Here is a 21,118-nt window from a genome sequence, read left to right as displayed (position 1 = left end):
CCCTGACTGTAGACTGAGCCTGCAACCTAGGTATGTGTCGTGACCAAAGATTGAGCCTGCAGGGTTTGGGTGCACAAAACAGTCCTCTAAACCACTTAGCCACCAACAACCTTGCTCATTTCACTTAGCATAATGCTCTCCAGATCCACCCATACTGTCATGAAGGGTAAAGCTCCTTCTTTCTGCTTCATAGTATTCCATTGTGTAAATCTGCCGGTGTGTTTTGATTCACTCATTCATGGAGGGACACCTTAATTGTTTTCAACACTTGGCTATTGTGAATTGTGCTGCTGTGAACATTGGTTCTCTTGAATTTGTGTTTCGGGATTCTTAGGGTATACTCCAAGAAGTGGTGACGCTTCTCAAAGAAGGACATACATAGGGCCCAGAGACATAGGAAAGGATGCTCAGTGCCACTAGCCATCAGAGAGATGAAAATTAAAACCACAATAAGATACCTCTTCACGCTGCTCAGAATGGCCATCAAAACCAAATGGAAAAACAAGTGCTGGCAAGGTTGTGGAGAAACAGAAAGCTAGTACATTCTTGGTGGGAATACAAACTGGTGCAGTCACTGTGGAAAACACTATGAAATTTCCTCCAAAAACTACAAATGGAACTGCCTTACTTATTTATTTTTAAACATTTTACTTATTTATTTTCAACAAATTATAGAAATGATCCCTGAAAGTGTAGTCTTTATTTATTTTTAGAGAGAGCAGAAGGGAGGCAGAAGGACCACACTGCTTCCTCAGATCTCAGCCTCTCTCAGTCCACAATGAGCTCTGTGACATTCACCAGAGGATGGTCCTGTTCTTTCTCCCAAGGAAGAACAACGTGTGGTTGTCTCTCACATGCCCCGCCCCTGGGGACCTTGCCTAAAAGCTAGGCACATGTCCTGGCTGGGAATGGAACAGGAAACACTTGTTTTCAGGTCCACATTCCATCGTCTAAGTGGCAGCAGTCAGGGTTTTCATGTGGAATTTTGCATGATATGTGGGATTTGATGTTTTTTGAAGGCAAAGAAAGTTTTGGGAAAGGATCAATAAAACCTCATGAGAGCAAATAACCTTCCCTGATGATACGGTTTTAGGACACATGGGCTAGGAAAGGGTTCCCTGTGCTACCTCTGTGGGAACAGATCAGGGCTCACACTGAGGTGACCAGTGCTTAGAAAGAGCACACAGTTCTTTTTACACATTGTCATCTGAAGAAAGATAATGGTCCTTCTGCAGAGGTAGGACCATCCTCTAGTGAACTTCACTGAGCTCAGCGTGGACTGAGAGAGGCTGAGATCTCAAAGGACGCAGTATGGTCCCACTTCTCAAGCCCATTCACAATCAGTCACGATTTTTGTTTCTCCACAGAGTCCCTGAGAGTGCCTACCCTTTTAGCACTCAGCACCACAGTCACACAGCACAAAATTGCTGTGGCTATGACCTTGACACAAATGTGGTTCTAATCTGTGTGTGTTCCATTGCAGGAATCTGTGGCTCAGGAGAAAAACAAAGTTGTTCTGTGGTTCCAGAACCACAGAAACCTCACCATAGACCCCATGAGGAAAGAGGATGCTGGGGATGACCACTGTGAAGTCTCCAACCCATCAGTACTGTTGAAAGTGTGCCCCCTCGAGATGGATGTGAAATATGAGTGACCGTCGTACCCTCTTCTATGTTATCAAACTCTGAACGATTTTGACAATTTTTAATGTATTTATTGTCAAGGTAAATTGTGCTTAGATGTCTTGCATTGAGTAAATAAATGCAAAAAAAAATGTGTGCTGGCATTGTCCTTACTGTTGACTGAAGGTCACATTCCACACCAGATCCACCTCTGCTTTGTCCCAGTTGCACCTTCTCCATGGTGGAGGTGACACTGAGCTCCTCACAAGACAGGAAGTGGTTGCTGGATGGCAGGTGGAAGCACGTGAGGAGCTCACAGAAAACTAGTGTTTTCACCAGGGAAATGTGTGGAGGGAGTGTGGACACTGTTGTAGACAATCGGAATGGACAAGAGAACACACATGTGGCTAGCACACTGATATTTGTCTGTTTTATTTCTCCCCCCCAAATTTCAAAGGCCCATTTAAGATTCACACTTGAGTGAAAATAGACTTTTTTGCATAAGTCTTGTTACTGTGCCTTCTAATTAAAAATTAATTTGAGACATTTTTAAGTAATTGGTAATAAACCTAATGCTTTGCCTTAAATGTCCTACTTCAGACTGCTGCCCACAGAATTAGAAGTGACCTTACCTTTTGTAAAGCTAAGTTTCACTTCATGAGTATTTTGATAACTTCTAGAGAAAAGAGCATCACCCAAAGCTAGAGAGACTAAGGATGAAGTGTGAGGGTGAGGCTTCCTAAGCTCAAGAGGCTGTTAAAACTCCCAACTTAGGTCTTACTAAAAGACGTGCATCAGAGAAAACTATGTGGTGCATGTCAGCTCCTCTGCACTGACAAACTACTCCTGGGAAATCAAAAGACAGCAGCCATGTTGGAGGAACAAGAATTCTTTTCTTCCCTGGACCTCATGTTGATTAAAGAAAAGGTGATTGCAGAAAAAAAAATGTAATTTCTCCATAACAAAAAAATACCTCAGAACATGGTTTTCTTTAGATCTGGTCCTACTTCTGCCCAGGGACTCTCAGGTGTTCTGTGGCTGTTTATAAATTACTGGGAAGTTGCACCTCTTTATAAATTGAACACACTAATGGAGATGCCAATTGGGTCTTGGCTGAATAAGATTTAGGTGTATTTCACCCCATTATGCAGAAAGCAGTTTTGTTATGACTTAAAAGCCTTAATGTTCCCCTAGAGTCTCTAATCTTCTGACAGGTGTTTGTAAATACAGGCCTCTGACCTCAAATTTTATAGAACATTTTCTCTAGAAATGTAACTGCAATTTGTGATTGAGATTTTTTCTCTAACCTTCTGAAATATATATGTCTCCTCAAATGCTTCTTGCCAGTATTTTGATTTAGAAGATATCTGACTAGGTGGTTTGGGCCCATCCCTTTGAAATGTAACCTTTCTGGTATCTCTGTGCCTCCATCTCTGTGGAAAAGTAGACACCTAACTCAGGTGAAGACCTCTACAGTCAAGTCATAAAAGGACCTTCTGTCAGAATTTCATGACGAGGTTTACTTCAATTTTGTGTAAAGCCTATTAGCAAATGCAGATGCCTATGATTCTTTCTGCTGTTTTCAAATCTCCCTAGAGTTTTGTTCCAGGGGTGTTGAGTTTAGTCTCACTGTCCTTTTGCATGATCTTGAATAAAGTCTTTCTTGCCCCTTTAAATTCATCTGGCACCTATTTTACTTTGACATCCCTGATGTATAATTCATTGATCCCTTCATGTTGCTCACAGTGTCAATCCTTACTATATTTTCAAATCTTCTGTTTTTTTCTTCAGTGGCTGGGATATTCAAGAAATGTTTTCTGGTCTTCTCCCTCCCCTATGACTTAAGTGACATAATTGAGCATTATTATTTACCTGAATAAAAAAATGATCAACAAACTGAATGAATTGTTCTTACTCAGACTAGTCAATTAGCCAAATATGAAATAGCCAATATTTGCCCTTATTGTAGCTCTATGCCCTTCATGTAGCTCACAGCTCTAGAATGTGGTGAAAACAGCAAGGCTTCTGAACTTTCTCAGGGCAGTACATAAAGAGTAGAAAATAAGCTGCTGAACTGCTAGATGTCATACAGAAATGGAAACAACTGGTGATTTTTAAACTTCCAGAACATTCTGCCCTAGCTGGTGTAGCTCAGTGGATTGAGGGCAGGCTGTGAACCAGGCATCGAAGGTTCGATTCCCAGTCAGGCCACATGCCTAGGTTGCAGGCCTTGGCCCCCAGCAACCACACACTGATGTTTCTCTCTCTCTCTCCCTCCCTTCCCTCTCTAAAAATAAATCAATAAAATCTTTAAAAAATAAATAAATAAACTTCCAGAACATTCTAAAGCTGCCACCATGAAAGCAAACAGAAGGAGAGAGAAATGATTTAGCTGATGCTGCAGCCAGACAGGCAGCATTAAATAGCCAACTTATCTAGACAAGAGAATGATTTTTGCTTTCTATTAAATTTATAAAAGACCCCTTTTCACAGTTTCAGTGGACAGCTACAGAAGGAAAAAAGAGAATGTAGAAACAGAAAAGAGAAAGCTTTGACCTGGACAAACAGATATGATCCCAGTTAGAAACCAGCCTTATCTATGAGGACTCCATTACTTATCATTTATCTTGTATATGAGCTAACACATTCAGATTAAAGGATGATTTTGGGAGGTAAACAATATTACTGCAAACATTCAGTGCACTTCTCCGGTGACCTAAATATCACCAATGTTCTCATCCCACATCCATTTTCACTGTGCCTTCAAAACACAAGATCACAGAGGTATTTTGTCATAAAACCCAACAAGTCTAGTACACATGCAGGTCTCTGTCATGTTAGTCATACAGGGGCCGGCAGTGGACAAGCTCTTTCAAGGCCTCTCTGACTTCTGGCTCAGGCCAGATATGTGTCCTTGTTCTTTGTTTTCTTTCTCATTTTCCCAAGTTCTACACACCTGTCCTTAGAGAGCCTCTGACCAGAATTTGAGAAATAGGGGGAAAAAAAACCCTCTCTTCTGGTTCTAATCCTTTCTTGTTTGGGGGGCTTCTGCTGTATTTCTCTGAGTTTCTTGGAGACCAGGCCAGAGGTGGATTGTGTGGAAGTGGAGATGAACATGGAGGGGAGCCATGGAGGATGGGGCTCTGCTCTTGACCTGCTCTGAATCTGCATGAAAAAATGGAATGCTTGAGAGGCTTGGGAGTTTTAGGCACTATAAGTTCCAGGAGATCTAAAGTGCCATTCAGGGTAGAGTTTGTGGGTGGCTCAGAATGAAGCTTGGTAATATGAATGAGGGTCTATCCTACCTGATGAGGGAGGAGCCGTTGGAGCTGGTGCAGTGAAGTAGGGTTCCATTCTCCAAGACTTGGGTGGGCATCATGGGTAAGACACGGGATAGGAAATAAGGATAATACTTGAAGACTCAGGTTAGTTCTCTTCCTTTGGGACAAGTGGGAGCACCAAATATATAGGCTGGCAAGGAATAATTGACAGTGGGTATGCAACAGGGGACAAGGAGAAGGAGGAGACCAGAAGAAAGTTGGTAGTTTCCAACAGTAGGTGATGGTAAAATAGGAAATACCCTCTCAATGTGTACTGAGTATTAATAGGGTGATAAAAATGTTTTAGTACTACGTAGGTTTTGTAGCTGCACAACATTGTGATTGCATAAAATGCCACTTTAAAATGATTAATTTTAAAATGTGTTATATAATTTTCACCTCATAAAAGTAATTCTATTGAATGAAGGAAGACAGATAAAAAGAGGACATACTATATAATTCCATTTATATAAAATTTCAGAAAATTCAAACTAATCTACTGAGAAAGAAAAGATGAGTGATGGCCTGAGGACTGTGGGTGTTGAGTGGGGTTCACAGGAAGGAAGTACAAAGGTGAAAAAAATTATGGGTAAATGGATGCACATGAAATGTGTATGTATGTCAACACTTCAGATTGTTCAGTTTACAGGTGTGTGATTTATTGGCTGTCACTCATATCTCAGTCAAGCTGTACTTAGTGCCTGATGACATGAATTCCTTGTGGTGTAGTTAGCAGGAGACAGTATTTTTCCTACATTACTGCTGTTTCCATGTGGGTACACCCTGGATGTGTGCCTAAAAGAGTGTAATAATTACAACAGTAGACCTTTTCTCAGCACCACTGTGTACCGGGAACCTCAGGCATATCAGCTCATTTAATCACCCACATGAGTGAGTTATACTCATTTATTTTGCTTCAATTTCCCAACTTCTGACCTTTGCACATGCTGTATCCTCTGCCTGCACCTTGTATTCCTGCCCCTTCATGAGGTCTAGGTTAGCCTGGGTTCATTCTGTTAGATGCTACTCTACAGAAAAAAAAATCTAACTGGTCCTTTAGTGAGCATCAGAATTCCAGTTATGTGAGGTCATAGTGTCCTATATTTCACCCTGTCAACCATTATCACATTTGTGACATTTTTACTCATTTCTCAGAAAAACAACAACCAAGTGTTCCCCGTCTGCCTGACACTCTTCTAATAGATGGAAACACAGCAGACAAAATCCCAGTCCTCATGGACCTTACACACCAGTGGGGCAGTTGCACAATAATCCAAAAACAGCAATAATAATGTGTTTAGTGTGTTAGAATAAATGAAGACATGCTTGAGATGATTACTTCTCTATCAATTTAAAAATATTGGATCCACAAAGAGGATATGAACTGATTGGATCAGAGGGCAGGGCATGAGAGAAGATGAGGCTGGAAAGAAAAAAAAAAAAAAAAAAAAACAAACACCAGCCAGAACTTTGGCTTTATTCTGAGTGAACATGGAAGACTCTAGAAAGTTCAGAGCTGGAAAGGGATGGCAGTCATCTGTGTTTAGTGAAGGAAACTTAAGTTCTGCCACCCAAAATGTTTGATTGAAAGGATACTGATTTTTAGCTGTTTACTAAAGAACAAAATTCAGAAAGAACCATTGGCGTTCCTCACATTCCTGCCATATATTTAAACAGAAAAACTTGCTTCAGAAGAATAATTAGGATTGTCACTAAAGGCTAACTGGATTATAAATGGTAGGTCAGAGGGTCTCAGAAAGACACCTGTTGGTTAGACACCCCTCTGTGTCCCACTCTTTCTGAATTTCCTAGAAACAATTCCATTGTCATGTAGAATCTGCTCTTCCTGAACCTCTAAATTTCTCTTTCTGACAACTAAAGCCTAAGGCCCCATTGTCCCTTTTTACCCCTCATCTGTCCAAAATGGTTTACATACCCAATGTTGCCTCAGAGTCATTAAAATTTTCATGCTTACGTGGATTCCCTGTGCTCAATTATTACAAACTTGATTTTCTTCTGCTCATCTGTCTCTCTGTTTGATGATTAGTTCAGCCAAAACAAAAAACAAAAACAAAGACAAAAACAAACAAAAAAAACCCTTGAATGCTGGAGGGATAGTATTAGTGTCTTTTAACCTCCATAATTGGGTTCAAGATTCATGTGGCTGCTGAGCTGTATGCAGGCAACCCAGTGAGAAAGCAAGTGCAGTCATCCAGGGGACTGGTGGGGGTGGCCAGGCCAGGCTGAGAAGAAAGGGGTTCATTTTTGGATGTGTTCTGAGCACCAAGCTGAAAGATTTCCTGAACAATTTAATGTGGGGTATAAGAAAAAGAGAGGGGTTGTGAAAACACAAAGAGATTCAGAAAGATTCTGGAAGAGAACATCGAGGTCAAAATTTGTCTGGGATTAAACATCTTAAAGCATCCTGAAGGGCTCTTTTTATACCAGTTGTCAAGTAACTAGCTGGACATCAGCAATCAAGTCCAACTTGTCTCTTTCATCCTCTACCATGTCCCCAGTGTCTCAGACAGTGCCTCGTGGGTTTATAGTACAAGTTCATCACACATTTACAGAATCAACAAATGAACAAGAATGAACAATCAGAATGCCTCCTGGATGCCCATACACAACATTTTTTACTGACTAAGACAATATAACAATACCACAAAGTCACCATGACTGCAGTGGCCCTTATAAACCATTGTTGTTGTAGACACATCAGGACCTCCCTGGAGCACTCCTGCTAAGTTTTGAAACTAAGGTAAGTTAAACATGAAAGTACTTAGATGATATTGAAACTGAGCAGACACCCCTTTGGGAGACTCCCTGGCCTCAGTTCCTCAGCAATGGAAATGGAACTGAGTTCTACAGGCAGCAACAAGCTCAGCAAATACTAATTAAAATTAGGGACATGTAAAAGCACAACAAAAGGACAGATTAAGCAGTAAGTACTGATAGCGTAAACAGTAATCTGAGGCATGAGCCAGGGTCACAAGGCTCCTAGTTCCTCCTTAGCAGCTGTGGGTAATGTCACAACACATGTGTCCAGTTATATTCCAGGAGCTAAGAAGCCCACTAGAGAGAGGCTGTAGGTGCTATAGCACAGAACATTTTTATTAGCTGGTTCAAAGTGATCTTTTAATTTTTTCTGTAACAAGTCAAAAGTCATTATGCTTATATTAATAAAACAATGTTTCATTATCTTATTTGGTTTGGTAGTGATCCAGGTACACAACGGCTTTAATTAAATGATTAGGTGTACTAGAACTGAACTTTCAGTGAGACTTGTTAAACCCATCTCAGAGCCATGGCCACCCACACCTGGGAACAGCTAACTACCCAGGACAGGAATGTTCCCGCTTCTTTCACCTGATCCTCCCTGAATTTCAAAAACCACTCGCCACACCTTGTTTATTCCCTGGTCTAAGAACTTTTGCCTGGAAAGAAAAGACAAGATGATCTGTTAGGTTATGAACCCACCATCTTCTCAGATCACCAGCCATCTGAATAAAGCGCACATAAAGATTCAATCACTGTCATTGCTTCCTGGATTTGGTAGTGACAGGCAACCTGAATGCCAGTGTCTTCCATTTTCACTTCTACAGTCCCTTCACTATATCCTCTGCTTTCTGAGGTTTTTGAGTGTATACTTGCCCTATTTATTTATGTATTGTTTTACTTTTTCCTGCTTTGTCTTATTTATAATCAACCCCTCAACTACCACTCCTTATAGACTTTGAGAACATGAGAATAGAAATTTTGACAAGAATAATCCAGGAATTCTGGCAGCTCCCTTCAGGGAATAGCTGGTCTCAGGCAGAGGTAAACCAATTTAGGTATTTAGGGATATCTATATTCCTAGATATTTACGAATATCTATATTCCTAAAACTACAGTACAATTTTAAAATGTACTTGAAGTTTTCATTGATTTTTCTCTGGGACCTTGAGGGGTTCACCACAAAAGTAATAATTTAAATGTTGGAATATGTGATTCTGGCTATTCTGACCCATTCTAATTAATATATTAAGTGGTTCTTGAAAGTAAAGCAACAGAATTAACAAATACGCTTCATTGGAAAACTTTACAATGAAGTCTTCTTACCTTAAAAATTGTTGTAGGAAACTAAATAAGATTTAGAACGAGAAAAAACAAACAAGCAAGCATGTGTTTGCTCTGAAAATGATCAGGGTATTTCATTTTCTGCTTACCAATATTTTAAAACAAAGTAAAATTGCTGGCCAGGGGGAAATTTCAAAGGCCCTTGCAGGTACTGAGGCTACATTATCTGTTCTTCATCACATCCAGCTGAGTTGTCTTTTTCCTGGGAGTAAAGCTTCAGTGCAAATGGTAGGAATGAACTAGCTACAGTTTTTAAATCACAACCTGCCCCCTCCCAACTATAAAAGGTGAAGAGGCAGCATATGTTTTTTAATGGTCAAATGAGCCCAATTCACCTGATAAAGGTGAGGCTTTTTTTATATAACCATGGTGCCCACATATTTTTTTTTTCCTGGAAGCATGAAAGGTATTTGGAACTAAATGCTTTGGATACTGAATTAATTGGGGACATTGTATTTATAAAGTGGCTGTCTCAAGAAGAGAGAGAATATCTGTGTCTCCCAAGAAAAGAGAGAATATTCAAAAACCTTGAGAGAATATTTGTTGCAGGATGTTCCAATGCAACTTGGGCCCTTTCCAGTACAGACAATGGCAAGATGAAATCAGTCACTTCTTTTAACATAACTGTTGATAATACATTGTCTCCACATGTTTTTTGTCATTATTATTTTAAGACTGGACACACTAGCTAGAATTAAGGCCACTATACAAAAGTACTTTAAAAGAGGGCTTAAAATTTCATATAAAAGCTTCTGTAACCCTTGATCCTCGCAGCTCACAGAGGACCTGGGTTGGGGGCTGGGCAAGTCTGAATATTGCAGCCCAGACCTTGTCCCTATTCTCTCAAAACCACAGAGAGGGAGCAAAGTGAAACCCAGTCTGTCTCTTCATGTGGCATCCGGGAAGAACAGCAGAACTTGCTCAATGGGTTTAAAGTCAGCAGGAGGCTTATTGTTTTTTTTCTTTCCTCTCTGTTTTTTTTTTCCTTTTTTTCTTCCCCCAAATAAGAAAATAAAATGTGGAGTTATGAAAGGTCCAAAGATAGATCCAAAGGGGAAGCCCAACAACAACAACCCCAAAATGGAGAAACTAAGACAAATGTCACTTTGTTATCCCTTAGAATTGACTTTTTATTTTTATGTGTATTAGTTTTTCATTATTTTTACTCCTTTTATTTTATTAGTATTTTTTAAAAATTCTCTTTCATACATTTTGTTTTCTTCATTTTATTTCTGTTTCATGCATTGTTTGACTGCTTATCTTTTTATTGTATTTGAATTTTCCTTCTTCCACGTCACTCGTGTTCCAATAATACACTACTCTTGATCATGTACTTTCCATTCTGGTACAGGTTTCTTTAATGAGACCTAAGATGGGAGTTGTAACAGCCTCTTGAGGTTAGGAAGCCCTCACTCTCACACTACACCCTCAGTCTCTCTAGCTTTGAATGATGTTCTTTTCTCCAAAAATTATCAAAATACCCATGATGTCAATTTTAGCTTTATAAAGGATAAGGTCACTTCTAATTCTGTGGGCATAGACTGAATTAGGAAATTTGAGCCAAAACTTTAGTTGTATAGCCAATGTCTCCATTAATTTTTACTTAAAGACACAGTAACACTGAACTTATGCAAATAAGTGTGTTTTCATAGAAGTGCGAATACTCAAGTGGGCTTTAGAAATTTGGGTGGAGAAATAAAATGGTGAGATAAATATAAGTGTGCTAGCCACATGTGTGTTCTCTTGTCCATTCCGATTGTCTACAACAGTGTCCACACTCCCTCCACACATTTCTCTGATGAAGACACTAAACTCAATTTTCTGTGAGCTCCTCACGTGCTTCCACCTGCCATCCAGCAACCACTTCCTGTCTTGTGAGGAGCTCAGTGTCCCCTCCACCATGGAGAAGGTGCAACTGGGACAAAGCAGAGGTGGATCTGGTGTGGAATGTGACCTTCAGTCAACAGTAAGGACAATGTCGGCACACATTTTTTTTTTTTGTATTTATTTACTCAATGCAAGACATCTAAGGACAATCTACCTTGACAATAAATCTATTAAAAAGGTGCAAAATTGTTCAGAGTTTGATAACATAGGACAGCAGGCTCACTCATATTTCACATCCATCTCGAGGGGGCGCACTTTCAACAGAACTGATGGGTTGGGGACTTAACACTGGTTATCTCCAGCATCCTCTTTCCTCATGGGGTCTTTGCTGAGGTTTCTGTGGTTCTGGAAAAACTTTGTTTTTCTCCTGAGCCACAGATTCCTGCAATGGAACAAACACAGGTTAGAACCCATTTGTGTGGAGGTCGCAGCCACAGCAATTTTGTGCTGTGTGACTGTGGTGCTGAGTGCTAAAAGGGTGGACATTCTCAGGGGCTCTGTGGAGAAACAAAAAAATGTGACTGATTGTGAGTGGGCTTGAGAACTGAGACCATACTGCATTCTTTGTGATCTCAGCCTCTCTCAGTCCACACTGAGCTCAGTGAAGTTCACTAGAGGATGGTCCTGCCTCTGCAGAAGGACCATTATCTTTCTTCAGATGACAATCTGTAAAAGGAACTGTGTTCTCTTTCTAAGCACTGGTCACCTCAGTGTGAGCCCTGACCTGATTCCACAGAGGTAGCGCAGGGAACCCTTTCCCAGTTCATGTGTCCTAAAACCATATCATCAGGGAAGATTATTTGCTCTCATGAGGTTTTATTGATCCTTTCCAAAAACTTCTTTGATTTAAAAAAAAAAAAAAAAACATCAAATCCCACACATCATGCAAAATTCCACATGAGAGCCCTGACTGTTGTGACTCAGTGAATGGAGTATGACCTGCAAACCAAAGGGTTGCCTATTCAATTCCCAGTCAGGGCATGTGCCTGGCTTGCAGACAAGGTCTCCAGTAGAGGGCAGGTGAGAGACAACCAGACATTCTTCTTTCTCTGGGGAAAGAACAGGACCATCTTCTGGTGAACACTATAGAGCTCAGTGTGGACTGACAGAGGCTGAGATCTCAGAGGAAGCAGTGTGGTCTTTTTGCCTCCGTTCTCCTCTCTGTAAAAATAAATAAAGCCTATACTTTCAGGAATCATTTCTGTAGTTTGTTAAAAATAAATACATAAAATGTTTAAAAGTAAATAAGAAAGGCTGTTCCATTTGTAGTGTTTGGACGAAATTCCCTAGTGTTTTCCACAGTGACTGAACCAGTCTGTATTCCTACCAAGAATGTACTAGGTGTTCCGTTTCTCGACAACCTTGGTAGCACTTGTTTTTCCATTTGGTTTTGATGGCCATTCTGACCAGCATGAAGTGGTATCTTATTTTGGTCTTAATTTGCATCTCTCTGATTGCTATGGACACTGAGCATCTTTTTCCATGTCTCTGGGCCCTATGTATGTCCTTCTTTGAGAAGTGTCTCCACTTTTTGAAACACAAAGGCTGAAACACAAATTCAAGAGAACCAATGTACCCCAGTGTTCACAGCAGTAAATTTACAATAGCCAAGTGTTGAAAGCAATCAAAGTGCCCCTCCATAAATGAGTGAATCAAAACACATCAGCACATTTACGCAATGGAATACTATGAAGCAGAAAGAAGGAGCTCCAACCCTTCATGACAGTATGGGCGGATAGGGAGAGCATTATGTTTAGTGAAATGAATGAGGCTATGGTGGCTAAGTTGTTTAGAGGATTGTTTTGTGCACCCAAACCTTGGAGGCTCAATCTTTGGTCACAGCACATACCTAGGTTGCAGGGTCAGTCTCCAGTCAGGGCAATAATGGTATGCAATCATGCAGCCCTCCTTCTTTACATCCCCTTATTTTTTCAAAAAGTTCCACTAGCTTTCTCCACCTCTCTCTCTCTAAAACAACAGAAATGAAAACATGGTCAATATCATTAGGAAAACACAAATCAAAACTCTTGGAGTTGCAGTTGTTGTTTGTGTTGCTGGGTGTGGGTAACCTGCTGTGCAAATAACAGAGAGGAGATTGCCCTGGTGGTACCTTTGATTGTTCGAAAGGTTTCTGCAATCAGACTTGGCACCTGCTAGCTTTCATCCACCTTGAGTCTTTAAAATAACAAGGCAGAGTCCTGGCCAACATGGAGGCATAGGTAGAAACCCTTTGTTTTTTCACACAACCAAAAGGAGGATAACAACCAATCTAAAATTTGTAAACAACCAGATGTGCCAGAAAATCAAATTGAGATCTTTGCAGTTTGTCTACACTCTGTGTATCCTGCATTATATGTAAAAACTGAACCTGAAACAAAATGTAGAGTGGAATGGAGGTAGTGTCCTGGGCTGCAGTCCTGTGTGTGAAGTAGGAGTCACCCCTCCTAATCCCCAGTCATCAGAGAGTAATCACTCACCATATACATCAAGTTGCCCCAATGCTGTTTCTGTTTTTGAATCTGGAAGGTGGGCCACTACTGTGTACATTCCTTCGTCCTTCTTGGTGACATTTTTCAACAGCAAGGATCCATCATTGGTTATCATCTCTTCTGCACTGTATTCAGGACCACTTAAATGGAAATGTGGTGTCAAAACATAAAACGCAATTATATTTTTATGGTCCACGTCTTTCCCCTTGTACCACACAACTCCTACAACCCCAGGAGGCTTATTGTCGATTTGCAGAAGCACATCCTCCCCTTCAGTAGCAAAGGTTGACAAAGCTTCGATTGTGGCTGTGGTGGGTGGGCTCCAGAAGGTTAAGAGTGAAACTAGGAAATAGGGAAAAATGCATCAATATTTACATCTATGTATTGGGACAGAATGATGAGGCCTGGAATCCTGAGCAAGTTTCTATCTCTCAGCCTTGGTCTGTAGGTGAGTTTGTGTCTTCCATGGTCAAGGTCAACAGAATGGCCCCCATTACTTCACGTCTGAAGCTGTCATTTTTTATGTTTCAAATACTCTTCTCCAGGTGTTTGTCTTGGTAACCTCCTCACTGTGCTTAAACCAATGCTGGCACTCAGGGGCCATTTTGAAAGACACATTTGCCAATCACCTTCTCTAAGGATTCTCTGTGTTCACTTTCTGACCTGCCCTGCTCTGTTTTTTTCATGGTTGTTGTGGGAACCTAACCTCACATCTACAATTTTCCTTGTCCTTCTCTCCTCCATAGAACATGAGCTCTCTGAGAGCAGGGCTTGTCTGATCTAGTACCCCCAGTGACTACAACAGCTTGAAAATACATGTGGATGAATGAATGAGTTCTGTACCTGCTGGCGTTTATTAGCCCATGTGTGGGGTTTGCAGTAAAGACAACATCTACTACTCCTGGTTAATTTTTTCTGGTGTTTCCTTACACCAGAATGTATGTCAATAATAACTCATTATTATTATTACCAGTTTTCATAATTCAATGCTCAGATATGAATAACAGGAAATGCACAGCATTCCAGGTTTTCCTGCCTCCCACCACTTCCAGATTATAAGATTTTCCTCTTGCAGGGGCCCCTTCCTGATCCTACTCTTCCCTTTTGCCCTTTACACTCAGGTCCAGACAGAAGCCTTCCCTCTTTCCTCAGAACACGTGTCTCTCAAGCAGACCCCAGCCCGTCTCTGTGTCACATCCTTAGTCTATTCCAAGGAATTGTCTCCTACTTACCAACCAGTAGGAGCCCTTGGTAGTGGACGAGTCCTCTGTGGGTAGAGACAGAAAGAGACCTCATGGTGTATGTTGTCTGCTGTTTGGCAGCCTTTTTGACAGAAACTTGAGGTTCGGTAAAGCTCACAGGCACCTCTGTCCACAATGGTGCAATCTGCTGTGTGTCCTACCTGTGGGCTGACCTTTATTCTTGGGCAAGATTACGATGCTTGTCATGTGAGCTGGGGGCAGGGAGTATGCACATGACCATCCCACTCCCTGCTCTAGATTTTACCATTCTTGGCTCTTCTAACCAGTACTGCCATCTTATATTTTGTTTCCCTGAGGCCTCTCAACACCACACAAACACACATGAAAACACATGCACACATGGATAAACACTCACACATAAACACACACTGTCATGCTGTACTTGAAAAAGCACAAGCTGTGGGTTTCCGCGTTTGGGGTTTCTCCACAGTTTCCTGTCAGGGGCCCAGTAGTCTTTCTCATAGTGCTCTCTCTCTCTCTCTCTGTCTCTCTCTCTATCTCTCTCTCTCTCTCAAACACACACACACACACACACACACACACACACACATTTTACTCTTCCCTTCAGAGCAGTAGTTTTTGAGCTAAGTCACAGAAACCTGTCACAAGGAAGTCACTCCTGCTGTGCATCAGATCACCTGTGAAACACTGTAACATTGCAATGTCCAGGTCATGCTTTAAAAATGCAGCTTAAGCAGCTATCCAGCTAAAGTGAGTACCCATTCAGAGTGAGATCCCTTGATGTAAAAGTAGAAGCACCTCTGCTACTTTCCTGTGCACAGGGAATCCGCCAGATCCTGTTAAACTGAAGATTCTAACTGGGTTCAGTGGGCCAGAGACTCTGCATCTGACAAGTTCTGAGGATGATCTGAATGGCCTATGGAGCTCACGTGGAATCCCAGGGCTGTCAGGGATACAGGAGTCTTCAGAGGGTGTCATACTAATGCCAGAATGGCCTCTGCTGTGTCTTTAGTTTGGGTCTGTCAGCACCAGATGGAGAGCCCCAGATATCATCAAAGAAGGGACTACTTGTTTGTGACACAGAAACCCAGCTGGGCATCAGGTCTTCCCCATGTTCTCAAAAGCTCTCTCATTTTGTTTGTTCCCACATGAAGGCAACACAAATAACTCTGGGGATGAGAAGTGGTCAAACTTGGTGATAATTGCAGAGGGGAGCCTTCTTCTATCTCAGGTTGTCAACAGACTGGCTTTTGCTTCCAGGGATAAAAATTGAAAACCAGAATTCTCAGTAGGGCATGCAGTTTTTGGTGTGAGTGGGAGATGTCCTCTGTGTCCCAGGTAGAAGGGATAATTGAGAAAGTCAGGTGCCTGTGGGCTGCCTGGTTCTCAAGGGACAGTTTCAGGTGGACCATTCCTCTCCAAGTCTGTTTGTAGGACCCGTCCTTGTGCTGCTGGCTGTTGGGAAAATCTCTCAGTTATCCCTGGGCAGATTCCTTGCCATCACCACAGTTGCCCATGCATGATGCCAGGCGTGGAGAACAGAGCAGCACAGAAACCCCTGAGAGAGGAGGTGCTCCTAGGCTCTGTCAAGGTAAAAAAAAAGTCCAAGTTTATACAGCAATGTGATGACTTTATGTGAGCCAAACTGACCGCATATGTCTTGGAGAAAAGGCTCAAATGTCTTGAAGAAAGGCAGTGTTTTTTTTTACCTTATTTTTATATTATCATCAAAGTAGAAGATGATAAAATTTGGATAAAATCCAGAAAGAGGTGAGAAGGAACATAGCAGATAAATCTCCCGAATTGGAAAAAAAATAATAAACAAAATAGAGACTCACATATTTTTTACATTGGTGGGTAGAAGATAATTAGCATTTATAGGACACAGACACGGTGCACAGGGGACCAGATAACATTAAGGATGATCTGGTCTCATACACTTGTCCCAGACTCTGTAACATGAATGGTCCAGGCAAGAAAGTCACTCTGATGGGTCCAACTTATGCTGTCCAAGATGCACAAAGTAAGTTAAAGACTGATCTTTCTTAAGGAAAAAAGAGGCCTGGGATGTGACAACCTGCCATCACCTGCCAAGTTAGAAATTTCTGATGAGAATATTCTATGAGGCTTGTCAGGCATGCCATGTGGCCCCCTGAGCTTGCCAAGGTTACTGCACAGGCCATTTCTGTGAACAATCTCAAGAAGTAGCAGGTTCCATAGAGCAGTCATGAAGATGGACTTGAGAAAGATGTGTTGAAGCAGGGGATGAAAATCAGGCTACTTCTCCATGTTTTTAGCCAAAGCCTGGTTCCTTTGTCTATTTCTTGTGGCTCAATGTTGTCCCATAGAGGACAGAAGCAGACATGCAGCCAATGTCAGGTGCTACACAGCATCACTGAGCAGTGCAGGGTGAGCCTAGTGAAAAGGCAGGCATGTCCTGAATATTATGAGTCCAGTGTCAGGATAACTGTCCCACCAGGGGCATGTGCTGAGCCATGCAGAGCTCTCTGCCTTCAAGTATCCAAAAGAAGGGCCTGGCGAAGGTTCTCCTGAGGCTTTTGGGAGAAGGTATAGGTCTGGAGGATCGATCCAAAATATGTCCCATGTGTCCACCATCACCACATTGAGATGTTGCATATAAGCCATTTCTGTGTCCCTGTGTGCTCCCAGGGCACAGGAGCAGGAGCATCTCCAGGTGAATACTCAACTAGGGCCCCTGAGTGTTCTTTGAGTAGGGGAAGAGAGGTTTTTTTAGAACCCACAGCACCTGTGAGATGGAAGCAGCTACAGATTCTGGGTTCTCTGCACCATTCAACACAGGAAGTTTCTCTTGTTCCCTATGATATCATGAAGTAGAGACACATCCTTAGAGACAACAGACAGGTGTCCCACAGAGACAACAGACACTGAGAATTTGGGGAATGAAAAGTCTTCCCTGATTCCTCTAAGATCAGGGTGTGCTCTTTCCTCCCCTGGCAGTAACTCTACCAAGGGTTGAGGATCCAGTGTTTGTGTAGGTCAGGTATCTGTGAGAACAGGAAAAAGACAGGTCTGGGGTGATGAAACATAACACACGGTGGCACTGTGGAGGACTGTGACATTGGAGGAATAAATGCAGTCCAACCTCTCACTGTTAGGAAGTTCCTTTTTTACTTTGGATCATATGAGAAATAAAAGGCTGACCCTGAAATGTCCCCAAGGAGGTGCCATCCTCCTGTCATGCTGACACCAGTCTCTTTGTATCTATAAGAACATAATTTAAGTGCAAGTGTTGCACAATGACAGGCTTCCACAATGCAATTTCCCTTATTGATTTAACACAGGTTTATGGAGCATTTGTCCTCTGTCAGGCTCCTGGCTAGGCCCTGGAGACCCCAAACAGAGTAAGACAAGTGTGGGCCCTGTGCTCATTGACTTTACCTCATAACACAGACACACTGTCAGGTAAATCATGGCTCTAGGAATTTAATTGTTATCCAGTGAAGGACCTTAAAACAAAATTTCTGGTCCCTCCAGAGTATGTAATTGTATCTCAGCTGGTCTGGGGAGTGTGAGGAGCATTTCTGAGAAAGTACCCACTTGGCTGAAACCTGGAGAGTTAGTGGACCTTTACTCCATAAAGAATAGAGGGTGATAAAAAAAAATAGTCCTCAGAAGACTGACCTCTGTAGGGGTGGTGCTTGGCTGGATGGAAGAGTAGTTAGAGTCCATTGCAGGAGCTTGAAGAATTGGACTGTTTAATGAGAGATGCTGTTGTGGGTGGACCCCTGCTGCACTATGGGTGCTCCTGAGGTGGAGTCAGTGTTGCCCCAGAAAGGTTCCATCTGCAGGCTAATTTTGCCACTCCATGTGGACAAGTAGAAACATGGGCAATAACATGTCATGTTACAGCTGGGTGTCTTCTTTTTTTTTGGTTTTGTACTTTGTATTCAACTTATACTTTAGGTAATATTTCATAGATGTATTTATAATTCTAATATAATTATTGAATTATAGTTGAATACAAAGGGTGTAACATATTGAAAGTATGCAAATTATGAAGTGTTTTCAGGCACCTGCACAAGAGAAATTGTACAATGAAAATAAAGACCATGTCCCTTACTATTCAAGTGTTTTCATGCCCTCTTGTAATCTCCTTTTCCTTCACCTCTCCACATCCATTTTTAATGTGAGGTCAACTCTCTTCAGTTGTTTTTTTAATTATAAATTCATTGGCACTTTCTGGAATTTTAAAAACTTTTTCTTAAGCTATTTAATGTGAGGCCAAATTTGGCTATTTTGACATAGTTCTTTCTCTTTATTCTCTGGTTATATCTCATCCCAGGGATGCAATAGTTTTGTTTATCTATTCACCCTTCATAGACACTTGTGTTGTTTCCAGTTTGGGGCTGTGAAACACAAACTTTCCATGACCACATGTGCAGAAACATCTTCAAGACAGACTCAGTGCTTGTAAAACCATGAATAGCTAGAGAAATAATAGTGGGGGATCTGCCACTGGAAATCCAGTCTGAAGTTCACATGGCCACAGCCCCACCCAGAGGTAAGGAAACACCTGCTTCTTCACATAAAACTGTGTCTGCGACAGTTCACCTAACAGTCAACACCTGAGAGGAAACAATGACCATTCTGCCTTCCAGCTTTTGAATCAAACACTAGTGCATCTGAGAGACTGATTTTGTGTGGAATTTGGACTCTCAATCACAACAATTATGAGAAAAATAGCATTAAACTTTCAGTCCCTATGATATAAAAGAAAACATAGAAGAAAATGAACCATGCATGCCAAGTGCCAATAGACCACACGTGGCACATCTGAGTCCACATGCAGACTGTGTGCATCTGGTCACGTCATCCCACCTCAAGAAATCTCAGGTACGTCATCTGACATCAGAAAAAGATGTTTGGTCCTCTTTGCTGGGAATTAGAAAAGAGTGGCTAAACTTTTGGAATGTTGTTGGTGATGAGGGTTATAAGAGTGATTTTACCATGATGAGGCAGTTCTTGACAGGATTCTACATAGTGGCAGAGTTAGGACAGGTCACCAGAAAGACCACTTCTGGATCAGAAGCTTGGAATTTTCAGCTGCCAATGTAAGAAACATCTAAACCTGTAGAGAATTTTTCTGAGTCTCTTTGAAGCAATCTTGAAGACAATCACCAGGAAGCAAAATCTTAATGAATGGAGAAAAATTTTCAGATAATTGCAGTGTTGCACCTTATTTTATACAGTACAGTCAAAGCCAGAAGCCCAAAGGGCTTGCCTGAAATCCACCGGCAATAGATTAGAAAGGCAGAGGATTCCAAAACGCAGAAATCTCTGAGATTGGGAAAAAGTAAAAGCAATAGACAACTTTTTTTCTGTTTTTTAGGATTGTTGGTTCAGAACAGTTAGCACTTAATAATGAACACAATAACAATAACAATGAAAGGTTTTTATTGTCTGGTTTGAGGTGAGGGTTCTGCAAAAACATAAATTGTCATGGCATTGTAAAGTTATGTCATGGTAGATGCAAAAAGACAACAAACAGGCTCAGTTAAGGTAAAGATTGATCATTATCTAAAGACCTGCTGGCCTAGACATGACTGCCCACCATGACTCACTCTGAGTTAAAAGTTTTAATTTCAGACCAACCTCTGTGGTCACCTCAGGTCTCTGAGTTTGTAAGTCCCACCACACAGGCCTTCCCTGAGCTTGTCAGGATTAGTATGTAGCCACTTGTTTCTCCATACCTTCCCATTTCATTTATACAATAATCTAAACAATGCATTGGTGACCAATCTATTGGTCAGATAACATTGTCTCAAGTGCTAGGTGGGATGTTTAGGAGGATTTATTGTCAGCATTCGTCTTGCTGAATGTTAAACCATTGGTGACACCACAAGACCTCCACCTTGGATGGAAGTCAAAGTTCAATATTCTCAAAAGAGAAAGGGAGGTAAAAGGGAGGCCGTCAGTTTCACAGGTCTTTATTAAAACAAACATTCTGGATCATTTCTACTCTGTAAGCTATCATGATCTAAGTTTTGTTATTTGTCTCATTTCTCTGTATTCATCTTGTATAGCATTTACTTACACTATGAGGGAGCACTGCACACTTCTTCAGTATAAACATTCTCACCATGATATGGGATCTCATTCACTGTGGCCCACTTGCAAATAATTATTTATTCGTAATCTGATTTTTACTAGTTGTACACTTGGATGCTGTAAATTTAAGGTTAATTTGGAGACCAGGCTGTAATAACACAATGCTATAAATGACAATCATCATCTGATAGCTCCACAGGTGAAGAGGACAGTAAGAGTTTCATAAGTACATTTCCTCTGCTTCAGAAGTAGGTATGGAGGCCTGTGTTTTTTAGCCACTTCAGCTTCCATTTAATTTAAAATAGTTAGTAGCCCTTTTTGAGTTAGGATGTAAGGAAAATTTCACATAATTAAATTGTAGTGTT

At 41.3% G+C, this 21,118-nt stretch overlaps 1 protein-coding gene across 1 annotated transcript; it reads right to left on the bottom strand.

Moving 5' to 3' along the window:
• Positions 1-11,265: 11,265 nt before the first annotated feature.
• On the bottom strand, positions 11,266-14,736 carry LOC118497652 (carcinoembryonic antigen-related cell adhesion molecule 3-like). Its single transcript, XM_036012775.1, has 3 exons — positions 14,673-14,736; positions 13,429-13,782; positions 11,266-11,333 (listed from the first exon to the last, which is right to left on the bottom strand). Exons 1-3 carry the CDS (start codon positions 14,734-14,736, stop codon positions 11,266-11,268), a joined length of 486 nt encoding a protein of 161 aa, XP_035868668.1.
• Between the last annotated feature and the right edge of the window lie 6,382 nt (positions 14,737-21,118).

This window comes from Phyllostomus discolor, chromosome 12 (assembly GCF_004126475.2).
Source record: "Phyllostomus discolor isolate MPI-MPIP mPhyDis1 chromosome 12, mPhyDis1.pri.v3, whole genome shotgun sequence".
Classification (NCBI taxonomy): Eukaryota; Metazoa; Chordata; class Mammalia; order Chiroptera; family Phyllostomidae; genus Phyllostomus; species Phyllostomus discolor.
This window is presented reverse-complemented; position numbering and strand designations above follow the sequence as displayed.

Coding starts and splice junctions, on each gene's coding strand:
- LOC118497652 (XM_036012775.1), bottom strand. CDS start 14,736: ATGAGGTCTCTTTCTGTCTCTACCCACAGAGGACTCGTCCACTACCAA. Junction 13,783..14,672: donor CCAAGGGCTCCTACTGGTTG/GTAAGTAGGAGA, acceptor CCTATTTCCTAG/TTTCACTCTTAACCTTCTGG. Junction 11,334..13,428: donor GGGGCAACTTGATGTATATG/GTGAGTGATTAC, acceptor GTTCCATTGCAG/GAATCTGTGGCTCAGGAGAA.